Source organism: Myxine glutinosa, chromosome 10, assembly GCF_964187855.1.
Source record: "Myxine glutinosa chromosome 10, kmMyxGlut1.1, whole genome shotgun sequence".
NCBI lineage: Eukaryota > Metazoa > Chordata > Myxini > Myxiniformes > Myxinidae > Myxine > Myxine glutinosa.
The window spans coordinates 2,648,315-2,666,159 of NC_136270.1; the positions used below are offsets into that span (position 1 = coordinate 2,648,315).

The 17,845-nt window shown below is 44.7% G+C and overlaps 2 protein-coding genes across 4 annotated transcripts in view; one reads left to right on the forward strand and one right to left on the reverse strand.

Moving 5' to 3' along the window:
- LOC137434292 (trafficking kinesin-binding protein 1) overlaps positions 1–17,845 on the forward strand; it is a 1,208,017-nt gene that overhangs the window by 210,109 nt on the left and 980,063 nt on the right. The gene's annotated exons all lie outside the window — the stretch shown is intronic.
- BBS9 (Bardet-Biedl syndrome 9) overlaps positions 1–17,845 on the reverse strand; it is a 157,672-nt gene that overhangs the window by 119,155 nt on the left and 20,672 nt on the right. For all 3 annotated transcript variants that reach the window (XM_068127191.2, XM_068127192.2, XM_068127193.2), the window contains exons 6-9: positions 15,971–16,084; positions 9,276–9,450; positions 6,460–6,550; positions 5,990–6,173 (exon numbers count right to left, since the gene is read on the reverse strand). In XM_068127191.2, coding sequence (XP_067983292.1) covers positions 5,990–6,173; positions 6,460–6,550; positions 9,276–9,450; positions 15,971–16,084 — 564 coding nt within the window. The remainder of the gene's footprint in view (positions 1–5,989; positions 6,174–6,459; positions 6,551–9,275; positions 9,451–15,970; positions 16,085–17,845) is intronic.

The following is a 17,845-nucleotide window of genomic DNA, read 5'->3' on the forward strand; positions in this document are numbered from 1 at the left end:
CAGCTACCAGCAGCACTTCAACCCCTTCCACCAGCAATTCAACACCATCCACCAGCAAATCATCACCCAAACCTCCAACAACCACCTCACAATAAGGGTGAGTTATTTTGCAATAATACAGTACTATTATGATACTAAGACTTATTTTAATGTATACTTAATAATGCACCATTCCATACAAAGAAACATGTAAAAAAAAAGCAAGGCAGACTGTTTTTGGGTCCGTTTTTTGGGAGCCTGGAACATATCCCCAATTTCCCCATACGCTTAATGATTCCTCCAACGCGAATTCCTCTAACACGAGGTTATCCCAAAACGTATCCCCCGCGTTGGAGGAAGTCTTACTGTATTTGTAACAACTAGGGCATGCCCGTACGTGGGTGCAATTCCCGTACGTGGGTACGTGGGTACGTGGGTGCGAGTACGGTGACAATCCCCCCCCCCTCTATTTACATGAAATGGTTTGGTCCATGAAATGGTTTGGTCCATTCGCAAAGCCAAAGCGAACGGCTTGCGAGTACGGTGACAATCCCCCCCCCCCTCTATTTACATGAAATGGTTTGGTCCAAAGCGAACGGCTTGCGAGTACGGTGACAATCCCCCCCCTCTATTTACATGAAATGGTTTGGTCCAAAGCGAACGGCTTGCGGAGTTTGGTAAAGAAATCGCCATAGCTCGGTAACTACTTGTCCGATTAATATGAAACCTTGAAAAGGCACATCCTCGGGTCCCCAGCAATATACCTGGCAAGTTTCAAGTATATCGGACCCGTGGTTGTCGAGAAACAGCGGTCACAGACAAACGACACACAGACATACATACACACAGAGATTACTGGAATTATAGATAGATGGAAGCGTTCCTATTGATGCTGCTAATCTTTCAGGCTGAACAAAGGGATAATGCTGACTCATCCTTGGTAAGCAGTGTGCAGTATATGCAGTGTGTATCACCATGGGGGCATCAAGGAAAGCTAATGCACCATAGATATTTGTGTTGTCGCCTGCCATATTATAGCAATTGCACTGCTACATTCCAGATTTTTCGCAAATAGAATAAACGCACATTTTCTTGCAGGAATGAGTGGAATGGACAGGCACAAAGGTCCACGACATTTTGCAAGTCGTGCTGCAAAGAGGAACGTATCCAAGGAACGTACTGAAAGAGAAGCTCAAGAACTTGCAAAAGCACGTCGAATGACTGAATTCTTCACTCGTCCATGAGCTTCAGAAGCAGACAGTGCTTCACCTTCAGTACAACCAAAGCAGGCATCTGCTGCAGAGACACTAGCTTCATCTTTATCCGGCCTGTCTACGGTAGAAAATGACCAGAATGTCGAGAAGACAGACACTGCTTCAAAGCAAGTGCTTCCAGAATCTCATACAAATACACATGTTGATGACATCAGTGTATGGCCAGAGCATATGACGAAAGAATTAATTGGCTATTGGGCTGTGAAAGGTGCTGAGGATCTCCACCACAATGATGCCAAGTCTTTGGATGCCAAATCAGCAATACAAAAAGTTGCAAACAATGTCAGTCGGAAATGTACAGCAGCTATGTTTGAGCGACGAAATCGAAATAGGGAAGTTGTGATACGCTCTTGGCTTTGTTTTTCACCAGCAAATGGTCGACTCGACTGCTTCTTTTGCAAGCTAATGGGTGTTGCAAGATCCCAATTCACACATGATGGGTTCTGCGACTGGAAACACGCTAGTGATCGACTTGGTGTCCATGAGCAATCAAATGACCACATTCAAGCTGTTTTGTCAGCAGCAAGTCGTGCATAGAAACCTGGATGTGTGGACTCTGTACTTGCACAAGAAGCGGATCGAAATGAGCAATATTGGCGCAGTCTTCTAAAGCGACTGGTCAGTGTGCTTAAATTTGCATGTGAACGAGGCCTAGCTCTTTGTGGAGATAATGAAACATTTGGATCTCCTCATAATGGAAACTACTTGGGAATACTAGAGCTTTTGGCTGAATATGATGATTTCCTCAGGCAACACATCCAGAATCATGCAAATCGTGGCAGTGGTCATACAAACTATTTGTCTTTAACCATCCGTGAAGAACTTGTCAGACTAATGGGCAATGAAGTTCTGAATGAAATCATTTCACGCATAAAACTGTCAAAATACTATTCAGTTTCTCTTGATTCGACAGCTGATGAAGGTCATGTTGATCAACTAACTCTGATCTTCAGATACATGGAGCATGACTGCATGATACACCAGTTGAGAGGTTTGTGAAGTTCTTGCCAAATCAAGGACACAAGGTTCAAGAAATGTTTGAAGGATTGATGAAATTCCTTGCAGACCATGACATTGACATTCAGAATTGTCGTGGGCAATCATACGATAACGCCTCAGCAATGAGTGGGAGATACAATGGTCTTCAAGCTAAAGTGGAAGCTGAAAATCATCATGCAGTTTGGATACCCTGTGCTGGACATTCACTGAACCTAGTTGGACAAGCTGTGGCATTTTTGTCAAGGTGAATGTTGTCAAGCAGCTGTGGCATTTTTTGACTTCCTCGAGGCAATTTATGTGTTCTTCACAGCTTCCACACATCGTTATGAAATTCTTACAGACTCACTGAAGACTGTCGAATCTGGTCCTGTATCTGTGCCAAAGAGGGTTTCTACAACACGATGGTCCTTTCGATCCGAAGCAGTAAAAGCACTAGTCCAAGGATATCACCCAATCCGTGAAGCACTTGCCAAAATAGCAAGAGATGAAAATGAGATGTCCAAATCACGTTCTGAGGCAAATGGTCTCCATGACAGGATGTGCAAACTGGAGACTGGCATCTATGCTGTTTTTTGGCGTGATATTCTTGACAGAGTTAACGCCACAAGTCACATGTTGCAAGATCCGAAACTTGATCTGAACACAGTAGTAGCAATGTTGAAGTCCTTGAAATGTTTTGTACGTGAAAAACGAGAGTGCTTTCATGTTTATGAGGAGAAAGGAAAGGAGATGTCTGGAACTGATGATTATGTGCAGCTGCAGACATGCAATCGTCAACGAAATGTGCACCTCAATCCATTGGATTATGGACGATCAGAAGAAGCTGCACTCTCACTGTCTGAAAAATTTCGAGTTCAGAATTTTCTTCCAGTAATTGATCAGTTTCTGAGTTAATTGGAGCAACGATTGGAAGCCTATTCTCTTTTGCGTACCTGTTCTCTTTTTTTGAACATCATCATCCATTTCATCATCCTTTTTCATCCATCCAAGTATCATCCATTTTTGAACACCTGTTCTCTTTTCGGTTTCTTGCGTAAACTGGAATCACTGGACTGCGATGACATCGAAGCAGCTGCAGCAAAATTGGTTGCTGAGTACAAGGATGATCTAGATCAAACACTTGGTGTTGAACTTGTGCAGTTTGCAGCCTTCCTCACTCATTTACTGGAATACGAAGATGATAAGATAGGGAGAGAACATTTCCTTTACAAACTGTTGATGGACAAGAAAGTTGCGGATACATTTCGAAATGTCGACATAATGCTACGGATGTACTTGGTGCTCATGGTCACAAACTGTTCTGGAGAACGTTCATTCAGTAAAATGAAGTTCATCAGGAACAGACTCCGTACTACAATGTGTCATGATAGGCTCAGTCACCTGGCCTTGATGAGTATTGAATGTGACATTCTCTAAGAGATTGACTTCGACAAATTGATCCAAGACTTTGCAAGGGTCAAGTCTCGTAAAGTGCCTAGTCTGTAAATATAGGTATTAGGTACTTTACTAGATTCTTATGATTGATCATGATTGACCTGCTTGCTTATTCACTATTCAGATTCTTTATACTTGAAACATAGGAACTTCGTAGATTCTTATAGATTGATCATGATGTTTAAAGATGTGCCTGCTTGCTTATTCAAATCCTTTATGCTTGAAACATAGGAACTAGATTCTTATATAGATTGATCATGATGTTTATAGATGTACATTTTTATTCATATTCTTTGTACTTGAAAAATATACTTTATGGATGACTGTAACTATGTCTTGTCACATTTTTAGTATTCTAAGGTAGGGTGGGCCTCCACTACGGAAGGCTGCCCAGGGGTCTCCACATGTCTAAATCCGGCCCTGCGTATATGGTTATGTAGGTCGTTATGTTTATATGCGACGAAAACGACTTCTTCTTCTTCAAAAAAATTACCAGCCTCTTAATTAAACATCTTCATTGCGTTAAGACTGCTGAGACCCCTCGGACCTTTGACGACCCTTTAATTCCCCCAAGACCCTTCAGACACCCAAAGACCTGAAAGACCCAAAACACCCCAAAGACCCAAAATACCCTTCAAGGCCCTGTGGCTCAAAAAGACCCTGAATACCCAAAAGCCCAAAAGACCCCAAAGACCCAAAAGACCCAAAACACCCCAAAGATCCAAAACACCCCGAAGACCCAAAACACCCCGAAGACCCAAAACACCCCGAAGACCCAAAACACCCCGAAGACCCAAAACACCCCGAAGACCCAAAACATCCCGAAGACCCAAAACACCCTGAAGACCCAAAACACCCCGAATACCCAAAACACCCCGAAGACCCAAAACTACCCGAAGACCCAAAACACCCTGAAGACACAAAACACCCAGAAAACCCAAAACACTCCGAAGACCCAAAAGACCCTGAAGACAAAAAAGACCCCGAAGACCCAAAAGATTCCGAAGACCAAAAATACCCCAAAGACCCCGAAGAACCAAAAAGATCCAAGGACCCTTAAAGACCAAGAAGAACCAAAATACCCTTAAGACCCAAAAGCCCCTGAACACCCAAAAGACACCGAAGACCCATAAGACCCAAAAGCCTCTGAAGACACCAAAGACCCAAAAGCCTCTGAAGACACCAAAGACCCAAAAGACCCTGAATACCCAAAACACCTCAAAGACCCAAAATACCATTAAAGGCCCAGATGATCCAAAAGACCCTGAAGACCCAAATGGCCCTGAAGACCCAAAACACCATGAAGACCCAAAAGACAACGAAATGGTCAAAGATGCCTACCCCTCTGAAACGACGTGTGGTGAGGCACGCCGACTCACACTAGTAATAATAATAATGAAGTTGTGCATTTAAAAAATGTATACAATTGAATTTTTTTTCCCTGCATTTAAAATGACCATTAAAATTAAAATTTATTTAATATTAATAAAATAAAATAAATAAAAAATTAAATTTAAAATTTTCCCTGACCATTAAAATCAAACACAAAAACACGAGCACAAACACACACACACGGACTGCTGCTCACTCCGAGTTTGCAAATCATGTGACTTGATGGATATATTTGAGCAAATGGTCGGCGTTTGCTGCCGAGGTGTTTTACGATAAATGACCGGCCTCTCCTTTCGTTGGGTGTAATCTCCTTCATCAGGTATCAAAGGTAGTAACAACGACGTTCTCCTGTGAACCAAAGTAAACACCTCATTATCTTTTTAGGATGACGTTTCGACGACCAAGATGTGATGTCGTCTAATTTAAGCTTCAGGACATTTCTGGGTGTTCTTTCTGACATCCTTGTTCCAAAGGCTCAGGATGTTCGGTAAACCTCTGACAGCTTCCAATTGTTGTGATATTACAGTGTCCCTTTGAATTTATCTGCAAGGTTCTTCCTTACCACTTCAGTTGTTATCGTTGATGGGATGTTGATTTTCTTCGGATAACAGGTTTCCTTCATATCATTCTTTCAGGTCCTGGCAAAGGCCTCACATTGTGTGTAATTCAATTCTTCATTTTGTTGTCACGTTTTGATTCCAGTGAAACTTTTGTGTATTTTATACTCCAGTTACAGTGTTCCAACAGCATTGATGATCCACATTTAAAAGTGTCGAGCAGATTAGGTCGGTATTTGTATAATAATAATTTATTGAAATTGCAAGAGTTAATTTATTGAAATCCAGTTCCAACTGAAAGATTAGTCCGATGTTCTGCTGCCATGTCCCTAAAGCGAGTACAATGTTACAGACCTGATGCATATGGGAGGAAACAGCTCGGGCTGCTCTCCAACTTTCTCATGCAAGAGAGCTTGCCACCTTCCTGCACGTAGAACAGGTGTCTTTCTCCCAACACGAGCACGCATGTCGGGGCTTGATCAAAGGCTGCGACACGTACGTCCAAAGCCTGCTCTCCGATGTTCAGGGTCCACTCAGCCTGTTGTGTGTCATGATTTTGTTTGGTTTCAGAATGAGATGTCTCATCTCGTCAAGTTAAGTTACACAGTTGAGAATTAGTCAGAAACATAATTGCAAAGGGTCAGATGAGTCATGTTTCTAAAATTTTAACTCGTTTGTGATTCTTCGACATTTGTGAGAATTTCAATTTGTGGCATGTTACGGATGGTCCTCGTAGTTAACAAAAGTGGAAATATTTATCGTTCTCTCAGGATGAGTCCTACAGCATAAGGAACTGGACAGTAAAAAAGGCAGAGTTTACTCACACTCAGTGTTTTCCTTGTTTGGGTATTCCACTGGTCACCTGTCTGTACTAAGGTGTTAGATTCATCTGTAGACACTGCCAGTGCTTCGTACCTAGCAAAACAAACAAAGGCAACAATGGAAACGCAACGGGCAATTACTTCACTCAACGTTACTTCACTTTTAAAACATATACAGGGTGAGTCAGAAGTAGCGCCCGATTTCTGTTTTTTCAGCTGTCAGATTCTTTCTGGGATGTCATGTTGTTAATAATTGTCTTGCAGACAATTATTGGCCCAGGGTACAAGATCAGGACTGTTATTTCCAGCAAGATGGAGCTTCACCTCATTATGGACGTCATGTTCGTCAGTGGCTTGATGAAAACTTTCCCGGAAAGTGGATCGGCCGCCGCGGTCCGATCGAGTGGCCGGCACGCTCCCCAGACCTTACACCTCCAGATTTCTTTCTTTGGGGGCTCATTAAAGACCTTGTTTATCGTGAAAAGCCTCGTACCATTCAGGAATTGAAGGCTCAAATCACTGCAAAGTTTGAGGAAATTGAGATTGAACTCTGCAAGTGTGTGTGCCACTCTGTGCCTGCTCGGCTGCAATTGTGCATCGATCACGAGGGAGGGCACTTTGAAAATAGCAAGTAAAACAGCTTGGTACACTTCCATAATAATTTTCGCCCGAATAAATGGCTAGATAAACATGTCATTCATTTATTTCTACCTTCTTGTACACTGTAATACAAATGGCAAACAAACAATCAACTGACAGAACTATATATATATATAAACAGAAATCGGGCGCTACTTCTGACTCACCCTGTAATTCAACATCAGTTACCTTTTTGTCAGAGCCTGGTGTTGGCTTAGCGGTTAGGGTGCAGGCTTGGGATATTAGGATCCTGAGTTGGAATCCCGGTCGATCGCTGAATTAACGCCAGGGGTGTTGACTCAGCCTGTCATCCTTCCGAGGTCGGCAAATTGAGCACCAGCTTGCTGGGATGAATGATCCCGGTGTGTACCCTGATTTAAAATAGGTATACCGTATCCCTGCGCATCGTTAGAGGCGACTAAGGGTTGGCGTCAGGAAGGGCATCCAGCAATAAAAACATTGCCTCAAACAGGGAACCATGATTGTCATGGGGCCCGCAAGGCTAACCCCTGTTCTGGCGGGGGAATGGCCTTAAAACGGTCATTCATTCATTCAGTTACCTTTTGTCAGAGACAATTGCTTATCTTATATGCTTTAAACTAGTTCAATGCGACTGTGTCAACGTGACATATGACCTTTAAAAATGTACACTCTGTATATGTATGGGTAGGGGATCATGTTTGTGAAGTTTCGTGTTGATCGGATAAGGTTTGTTTTTCTATCCAAGATGGCTGCCAAACCACGTGACCTACAACATCATCATTTTCAATCTTTTAACGTTTTAGTGATCATCTTTTAACATCATGCCTAGTCAATGACACAAAGTTTCGAGTCAATCAATTTGGTGATTTGGGAGAAGATGTTTTTTTTAGGTTAAGTGTTTCAGGTTAAGTGCAATATGGCTGCCAAACCATGTGACCTATCATGTCATAAATTTAATATTTCAATACAAATGGGTCATAGATCATGTGCATGCAATTTCAGATTTTTAGGATAAGGAATTAGATTGAAGCATTTTTGGCTGGTATACCACTTCAACTATGATGTCATCATTATCATGCTTTTGTTCCCCCATTGGGAGTACTTGACAGTGTGCCAAATTTCAAATTTTTCCATTTAGCGGTTTCTGAGAAATAATTTTTTAATTAACTGGCGTTTAATCCAAGATGGCTGCCATACCACATGACTTATGACGTCACAATGATCATAAAAACATTCTGCATGGGTTTCACTCCTACCCTGAAAGTTTCATCTCAATTGGACATGTGGTTGCTGAGAAAAACAAGGTTTAGCCCGTACGCACGGATGGACATACAGACGGACGGACGGACAACCCGACAACATAATAACGACAACTTCGTGGCCACCCCCGAAGGAGGCTGGAGGCATAAAAAAAATTGAGGCTCATGGAAGAGGGACGTGGCAATGGGTATAAAGGCAATGTACTGAGAGTGGAGTCACAGATGGTCACAAACAGCAACAAGCAAGAATGAATGAACAACAAATGAGGAGGAGAGGATTATATAAGGCACAAAGTGAGATTATAACCAAGAATACATTTTCAACTGAGAGTTAAGAACTGTACTATTGAGTACCAGTTCACTGGTAATTCCCTGTTTGTCGTTAAAGGCGGCAAAAAGGGTTGGCGTCAGGAAGGGCATCCGGCCATAAAACATTGCTTCAAAAAGGGGACCGAAAAACAACAACAACCACGGTTCCCGAAAAAGGCTAACCCCCGCTTTGCGGGGAAAAATGGCCTCTAAAGGTGTTTGTTTTTTTGTTTTTTAGTTAAGAAACTCCTGGTATCAAACATTCACCAACAAATATAACGATTTCAAAATATATTAGCGAAAGATTTCACGGAATACAAAAGCCGACGGTTTGGTAAACAAGATGCGTGCATCATTTAAAGGTAATGCGTGACATTGTAAAACCATAAACGTGCGTGCGGGTGCCCACATTGACACAGAAACACACACATACCATACCACACAGGAATACAAAAGGTTGTGCACAACATACAACCAAGACAGATAGGCATGCAGTTAATGCAGAAAAGCATGTAAAAATAGCCAAAGCACCTCAATTTTCAATCGAAATGTTTTAAAATGCTTACCAAATGATATATGGCCGCTGTTCAAAATGCTTAAGAGAATTTCTCAATATGAAAATAAGCTCACCTGTAGCTCTCAAGAAAGCGTTGCGAGGAGACGGTAATAAAGGAGTCTGTACGTGAATTGTAGCAGATGGGGCCCGGAAGTAGGAACTTCGGCAACAACCTGCCACTAGTAAAGCTCTCTTGCTCAAAAAATGCGAGAAATCCATCCATGGACTGGACACAGATAAAGTCCTTTCCTGCAGGCAAGACGTTCATCAGGAGGTTGTTGTGCTGAATCACAGTAACCCACAACGAATGGCACTACAACGTTAATCAAATCTTAAAGATCAATCCATGCATTCAGAAAGAGGATTCAGGGCTCGTGTGTGTGTGTGTGTGTGTGTGTGTGTGTGTGTGTGTGTGTGTGTGTGTGTGTGTACATTATAACACTATACAGTGTATATATACAGTATATTGCTCAGTTAGAGTCCCGCGGGTCGGGTTAAAATGACCACAACCGCCAACCAAGTCTGCAGTCCTGAGTAAGCTCCGGGCCTGTTTGCCACGTTACGATACTTGTGGGACAGTGGAAATAGATGGGTAGAGTGCCAATAGATGCCTGTGACCTGATCTAATCCGACCAAGCAAACCGTTGGTCACGAGCGTGGTCTAACGCCGTTTCAACTGCTCTCCAACCAGCCGAAAGCACCAAATGATGCATCCAGAACAAAAGGAATCCACCCAGAGGACAAGTGTATTTAATGAAAGAAAATGCGTGCACTACCGAGGCTCCCGAGCAAGTACCACGTGAAATGTCAAAGTAGCAGACAACATATAAATATTGTCAACATGGAGTCAACACATAGCAGACCGAATCATGAAGAGCTGGGCTTTTCGTCTGCTTGGTGACGGCATTTGACCTTGACATATTTGCACTTCTAGTGGCCCTTCCGGGTTTGCAGTCATGACGTCCTTACATCTCCTCTCCCTGTCAAAGCTGCAGTGCCCCAAGGAAGTGTTCTGGCCCCAGTCCTATTCCGAATCTTCATCCATGATCTGTCTGACTCTCTGGAAAATTATCTTTATCGATTTGCTGATGACTGAATCCTCTGCCACAACATCCCTCATCCTTCAGATAGGCAGGCCACAATCTCTTCCCTCTTTTAAGACCTTGAAAAAAAAAAATCACAAGCTGGTCAAAGACTTGGAATATGTCTTTCAATCCTGACAAATCCCACACTCTCCCTGTCCCTCTCTGAAAGGATGGTCTGACAAACCCTCCTATCTACTTTTGTTCTACTTTCAGTTATTCAAACTCCTGGGTATCACTATCAGCCTTGATCTCTCTTGGGCAAACCACATTTCAAAGTTGGCTTCCAAAGCCAGTCATCAACTGGGCATTCTCTGTCGTATAAAGTCCTTCCTTGGCACACCTGCACTCCTATTCACCTGCAAGGCCTTCATCCGCAGGTTGATGGAATACTGCTCTTCATTATTGGCGTCACATCTTGCTTAGATTCCACACTGAAGATGGGTCCATGGGTCTTCTATCACCTCCTTTCTGCCCTTTCCGTGCCCTGTCCCCGCCAGGTATCTGCAAGTCACAGGTGGTCTGCCAGTAACCCACTTCTGGTGAACCCCCAAAATGCAGGCTCTCTTCACACCTCCTCTCATACGTTTCTCTTTTACTTTACCTGTGGAACCAACTTCCTCAGTCTGTTCAATGTCATTCTTCCCTCCAGTGCTTAAATGCAGCTGCTCACCAGCAGACTATGGCATCCCCGATCCATACCCATAATCTTTTGCACACCCATGAACCCAACCAAAGCCCACCTGTCTCTGTGTTTCCAGGTTATGTTTCCAGTTTATCCCCCCCCCCCCTCTCCATTACCTTTTTTGTTTGGTTATATACTAGTTAGTTGTGTGTTCTAGCTTCTCTCAGAGCTTCAACTCTGCAAAGAAAAAGGGGAAAAAGCTATATAAGGATTAAGCAGACCTATTCTTTTGAAAGAAGAAGAAGAAGAACCAACTTTTGAGGCCTTTTTTCCCCACAGAGCGGGGGTTGGCCTTTTTCGGGCACCCTGATCCCCTTTTTGAAGCAATGTTTTATGGCCGGATGCCCTTCCTGCCCCCAACCCTGTTGGTCACCTCTTGCGACATACAGGGAATTATCAGTGAACTGGTACTCAATTTGCCGACCTTGGAAGGATGACAGGCTGAGTCAACCGCCCTGGTGTTAATTCAGCGACCAAACGGGATTCGAACCCAGGATCCTCAAATCCTAAGCTGGCACCCTAACCGCTAAGCCGTTAACCGCCCTAACCACTAAGCCGGCACCCTAACTGCTAAGCCGGCAACCTAACAGCTAAGCCAACACCCTAACCGCTAAGCCAACACCCTAACCGCTAAGCCAACACCCGAACCGCTAAGCCAACACCCTAACCGCTAAGCCGGCACCCTAACCGCTAAGCCGGCACCCTAACCGCTAAGCCAACACCCTAACCGCTAAGCCAACACCCTAACCGCTAAGCCAACACCCAAACCGCAAAGCCAGCACCCCAACCGCTAAGCCAACACCCTAACCGCTAAGCCAACACCCTAACCGCTAAGCCAACACCCGAACCGCTAAGCCAAAACCCGAACCGCTAAGCCAACACCCTGACCGCTAAGCCAACACCCTGACCGCTAAGCCAACACCCTAACCGCTAATACAACACCCAAACCGCAAAGCCAGCACCCTAACCGCTAAGCCAACACCCTAACCGCTAAGCCAACACCCTAACCGCTAAGCCAACACCCTAACCGCTAAGCCAACACCCTAACCGCTAAGCCAACACCCTACCCGCTAAGCCAACACCCTAACCGCTAAACCAACACCCTAATCGCTAAGCCAACACCCTAACCGCTAAGCCAACACCCTAACCGCTAAGCCAACACCCTAACCGCTAAGCCGGCACCCTAACCGCTAACCCGACACCCTAACCGCTAAGCCAACACCCTAACCGCTAAGCCAACACCCTAGCCGCTAAGCCAACACCCTAACCGCTAAGCCAACACCCTAACCGCTAAGCCGGCACCCTAACCGCTAAGCCAGCACCCTAACCGCTAAGCCAACACCTTAACCGCTAAGCCAACACCCTAACCGCTAAGCCAACACCCAAACCGCAAAGCCAGCACCCTAACCGCTAAGCCGGCACCCTAACCGCTAAGCCAACACCCTAACCGCTAAGCCGGCACCCTAACCGCTAAGCCAACACCCTAACCGCTAAGCCGGCGCCCTAACCGCTAAGCCAACACCCTAACCGCTAAGCCAACACCAGGCTGGTTGAAACACGGGAAAAAAATATGTACATAAATGGTAACAGCTTTGTACGTGTCGGTTGTTGAATTTTTAACAAGCCAGAGACTTGCGTGTTTATTTATGGTCTCGATGCTGTTGAAGAGCCAAATCGGTGTAAAGAAAAAGAAATTCCCGAGGGCGGCCAATAAACGTTAAGTATGCATTTTAAACAAATAACGATTTGTAGCTCGTATCCGTCAGCAGCGTAAACTAGGAGATGTGGTGGTGTTTGAAAGCACTGCCAAAGAGCACAAACACACGGCAGGTGGAAACCAAGGTTGAGGCCTTGTAGGTGCACTGGCAAGCTAAACCACGGTCCAATCGAGATTAGGCGGTTTGTACATGACGTGACAAATCGGCCTGTGTTCCAAATAGCATAAAAATAGTGATATCCCAACCTAATATCTACATTTGTCACAATAACTACATTAACCATGGAATTACGGAACCACCTGCACTATTTCGCTACAATTTATGTGGCAGGTGATGTCCAAGAAATTACCTTGTTCATCTGTTCATGGGAAACCACAGGCAAACTTGCAAGTATGGAGAATGAGGAACGGGTCTTGCTACAGAATACGGGTGTCGGTCTGCATCGGCAGACAGGTAGAACGATGGATGAAATCAACAGGACATTTATCAGGTATGCCAACTGCCATGGGAAGCAATGAGAAGCTGACCTTTCAGGTGTTAACCATCTTCGGCACCGATGAAGGGTTAACTCCCGAAACATTAGCTTCTTGCTTCCCACAGTGGGTACCACACCTTGATCAACGTCCTGTTGATTTCATGCATTTCATGTATCGATAACCTTCCTCCCTCGCTAGAGGGCTGTTGCTGTTTTCGTATGCAGCCTGTGGCTGCTGGTTGCATCATTTCTCTGGAAGCACGTTTCTGTGCCGCTGATGCAGTGCCCCAATTACCAGTGAGCTGGTACTCAATTTTCCGACCTCGGAAGGATGACAGGCTGAGTCAACCCCCCTGGCGTTAATTCAACGATCGACCGGGATTCGAACCCAGGATCCTAGGTATCCCAAGCCTGCACCCTAACCGCTAAGCCAACACCAGGAAGTTCGAGGGCTAGAAAGTGGTTACTAAATTTTTCCTTTCCGTTATATACATTATTCTTTCAATCTGTCAAACCCATCCTGCCATTTCCTGCTGCGTACATAATATGTAGATGTCCTATCATACGCATGGAATACGTTGACACTCAAACAGGTTGGAAAGCTCATTCTCAAATTGCGGACATGAGAGATGCTGCCCTCCGAGACATCGACAACAAGCAAAACGACACCTTGACCGACTTTACAGTTTGGACCATATTGAAGACATAAACATCCATAGTATGGATGTATAGAGATGGATTAGAGGAAGAGTCGGGCAAAGAAACGTTTCTGTAATGCTAATACGTATAACATTTTGAGAATAAGAAAACAAATGGTACAAACCTCATGAACGTTGGTTGCATCAAGACCTGGAAAGGTTAGCATGAGCTGAGTGAGAGGGTGTGGTGTTGGTCAAATGGATTACATTACGAGTGCGCAAAGGACAAGCTACACCGAGTCCGATGGATGGGAAGACAAGGAAAGCACTGGCCGTGGAATGAGGTCGATTTTGGAAACGTCTGATTGAAAAAAAAACAAGCGTTACGTCTAGGTCCCCCGTCAGTGAAGTGATGTGAGTTGACAAAGTGGAAGACGCAGGGCGGCCATCTTGGATTTTGACTTGGCGACCCAATTTTCAATAGCGTTCTCCCTTATGCGTAGATACACCCACACACCAGATTAGAAGTTAGTAGTTCGCTTATTTTTCAAGATATTTCGCTCACAAGGTTCACACATACATGGCGGCGGCCATCTTGGATTTTGACGTGGCGACCCAATTTTCAATAGCGTTCTTCCTTATGCCTAGATACACCCACACACCAGATTAGACGTTGGTACTTTGCTTATTTTTCAAGATATTCCGCTCACAAGGTTCACACATACATGGCGTCAGACATACATGGCGGCGGCCATCTTGGATTTTGACGTGGGTTGCACCCGCACACCAAATTAGAATTCGGTCCTTCGCTTACGCACGCACGCACTACGTACGCATGCACGCACGCACACACACACGGACGGACACACGGACGGAGGGGAAAACCATAGTCCCCCTTTCGCTCCGCGGTGCGACGGGGGACAAAAAGTTCTGATTGGCTTGAATGATTTCTTCTTCTAATTATTTTTCTTTCATTGCTGGCGGTGCAACTGTGCCGCTGATGCAGTGGCCCCTGCAGATTATAGCAGTAGTTTCGAAAGGATGCCGACAACAGCTCGCCTACAGTACACAAAGGACACTGGGGGATATTTAACGTCCAACAACTAATGCTGGCAGACGGGACACCCGGTTTAAGACACCCGGTTTAAGACACCCGGGTTAAGACACCCGGTTTAAGACACCCGGTTTAAGACACACGGTTAAAGACACCCGGTTAAAGACACCCGGTTAAAGACACCCGGTTAAAGACACCCGGTTTAAGACACCCGGTTTAAGACACCCGGTTTAAGACACCCGGTTTAAGACACCCGGTTTAAGACACCCGGTTTAAGACACCCGATTTAAGACACCCGGTTTAAGACACCCGATTTAAGACACCCGGTTTAAGACACCCGGTTTAAGACACCCGATTTAAGACACCCGGTTTAAGACACCCGGTTTAAGACACCCGGTTTAAGACACCCGGTTTAAGACACCCGGTTTAAGACACCCGGTTTAAGACACCCGGTGTAAGAGACCCGGTGTAAGAGACCCGGTTTAAGAGACCCAGTTTAAGAGACCCGGTTTAAGACACCCGGTTTAAGACACCCGGTTTAAGACACCCGGTTTAAGACACCCGGTTTAAGACACCCGGTTTAAGACACCCGGTTTAAGACACCCGGTTTAAGACACTCGGTTTAAGACACTCGGTTTAAGACACCCGGTTTAATACACCCGGTTTAAGACACCCAGTTTAAGACACCTGGTTTTAACTAGCTCTGCATGTGAAACAACATGATAACAGGTTTATAGCTCGGCTGAGATTCAAACCCAGGCTAGATCTCCTTGGTGAGTGTGCACACCTCTTGCCCTCTACACTATCCTGCCAGCCCAGCTCAATGACAAAAGCAAATTGTACAAACCTCAGGTCAAAATTAAGTTTACGTTGTTGCTGTTGTTGTTTGGCATATCTAAGGCTCAGTAAGGAACATGTATGTAAATCACATGCAGGGCGAGGGCACTGCCTGACGTCAGTGCATTTGTAGATGGAATCACAAGGATATTACATCATAGACATCGTATAAATCAACAGAGTACATGGGATTTAAAGGCGATTTCCAGCAGCATTGTGAGTCACGTGCTCGGATTGGAAAGCTAAAACAAGACCAGCTCTCCGGAGGTGACCATGCTACCTTTCACATGTCCAAAAGGTCCACGGGTCATGTTGCAGGCCATCCTCTGTAGGTTGTGCTCGTACATCAAATTCAGCTGGTACTCATTTCCTTGCTCCACAACTCCCAAAGTACCTGCCAACAACCACAACAACACTACTTAACAAGCTGTACATTTGAATCCCGCCACACGTAAATAATCTCCTAATACCACACGCCAAGAGAACCCTATACAGAGCATATCGGCATTTTATTATTCAATGCACGTATAAAAACTACATCGCTACCTTGGGTTATGTTGATGAATTTTGATGAACTTCGACTTTCATTACGAAATTAATCATTCGCATGAGAGCACCACAATGCGAAATTTGGTTGCTCGATGGAGAATTACAGGTTGTACATTTGTGGAGGATGCCATCAAGCCTGTGCAATGGTTGCCAACATATGGTTGGTTGTCTGTGCCCTATCATTTTCAAATGCAGAGTGTCAAACAAGGAAGCAGCACGTTTTTATAGTCTTTGGTATGACTAGGCCGGGGTTCAAACCGCCGACCTCCCAGACTCAGAGTGAAAGCGCTAACCGTTACGCCACCACGTCTGTTGAAGACCTTTTCTTTTGAAAAGATACTGTAGGCTCCTTAATGTCAACAAATAGATGCTATCCACTGTGGTGAACAGTGCTCATGTGCATCAGTGGTTTACAAAGGGTAGGGATGACGGATGGGATGTTCACCCTGAGATAGCTGGTGGAGAAGATATTGGGGGTGCAAGGTGAAAGGGCATTGGGAATGGAGTTGTGGACCTGGAAAAGACCTCCGACATTGTCCCGAGAGAGATGGGGATGGTGACTCTGAGATGGATGGGAATGCCGGAATCAGAAGTTAGGTTGGTGGAAGGGATGTACATTGTACAAGGTAATGAAAGGAAGAGTTTTGGTTGGTCCAAAGATTTTTTTTTGTTGTTTTTTGTTTACTGAATCGAGGCTCGTGAAAGAGCTAATATTTATTTCACAAACAAATCAACCAGACAAACAAAATATATAAAAAGAGGGAGCGGAAAACAAGATGGGGAGAGAAGGGGAAGCACACGAACACAACATTTGAGAGCAGGGAGAAGTGTGGGAGGGAGAGGGCTTGGGGGGAGGAGGCGTGGGAAGGGGGGGGGGGGGGGAAGTATAAAACACAAGGACGCCAAGGACTTCCAGGACAGAAGTTGGTATTTCAAAAAAGTGGATTTGGGGTGAAATTAGCGGGGGTAGAAAAGATCAAGGTTTTGGATGGGGGAAGATAAGAGAGATGTCGGAGGAGTTCAGCATGAACATTGGTTTGATGCAAGGAAGCTGTCTCAGCCCACTAATGTTTTTTTGTATACTATGCTCAAGGCTCATGGAAGAGTTAGTACAATGAATGGATGAGGATGTAACAGATAAAAACAGGAAGCAAAACACACAAAACAGGAGGCAAAAGGAACAGTAAAGATGCAAACAAAAAAAGCAGTAACGAGAGGGGAACAACACCAACAGCAGAGTTGAAGGCCAAGATAGAGACAGACGAGAAAAAAGGGTGTGCGGAGGAATGAGGGGCAGGAGAAGATGCATGGGGTGGACAAGATGGATACATAAGTAAACTCCAAGGAGGGAAAACTGAAGATCTGGAAGGAGGAGGGATTGGGTGGAGTAGGTTAATGAGGGTAGAAAAGATCATGGTTAAGGATTGGGGACGAACAGAGATGGTGGTGAACAGCTGTCTTGAAGACCTGGAGGGAAGAATGAGATTGAAGATTCTATAGAAGTTGGTTCCACAGGTGGGAAAAAGAGGAACAAATGAGTGTAGGTGAGCAGTGATCCTGGACTTGGGTAGCTTCATCAAAAGGGAGTTGATGGTGGACCATGTGA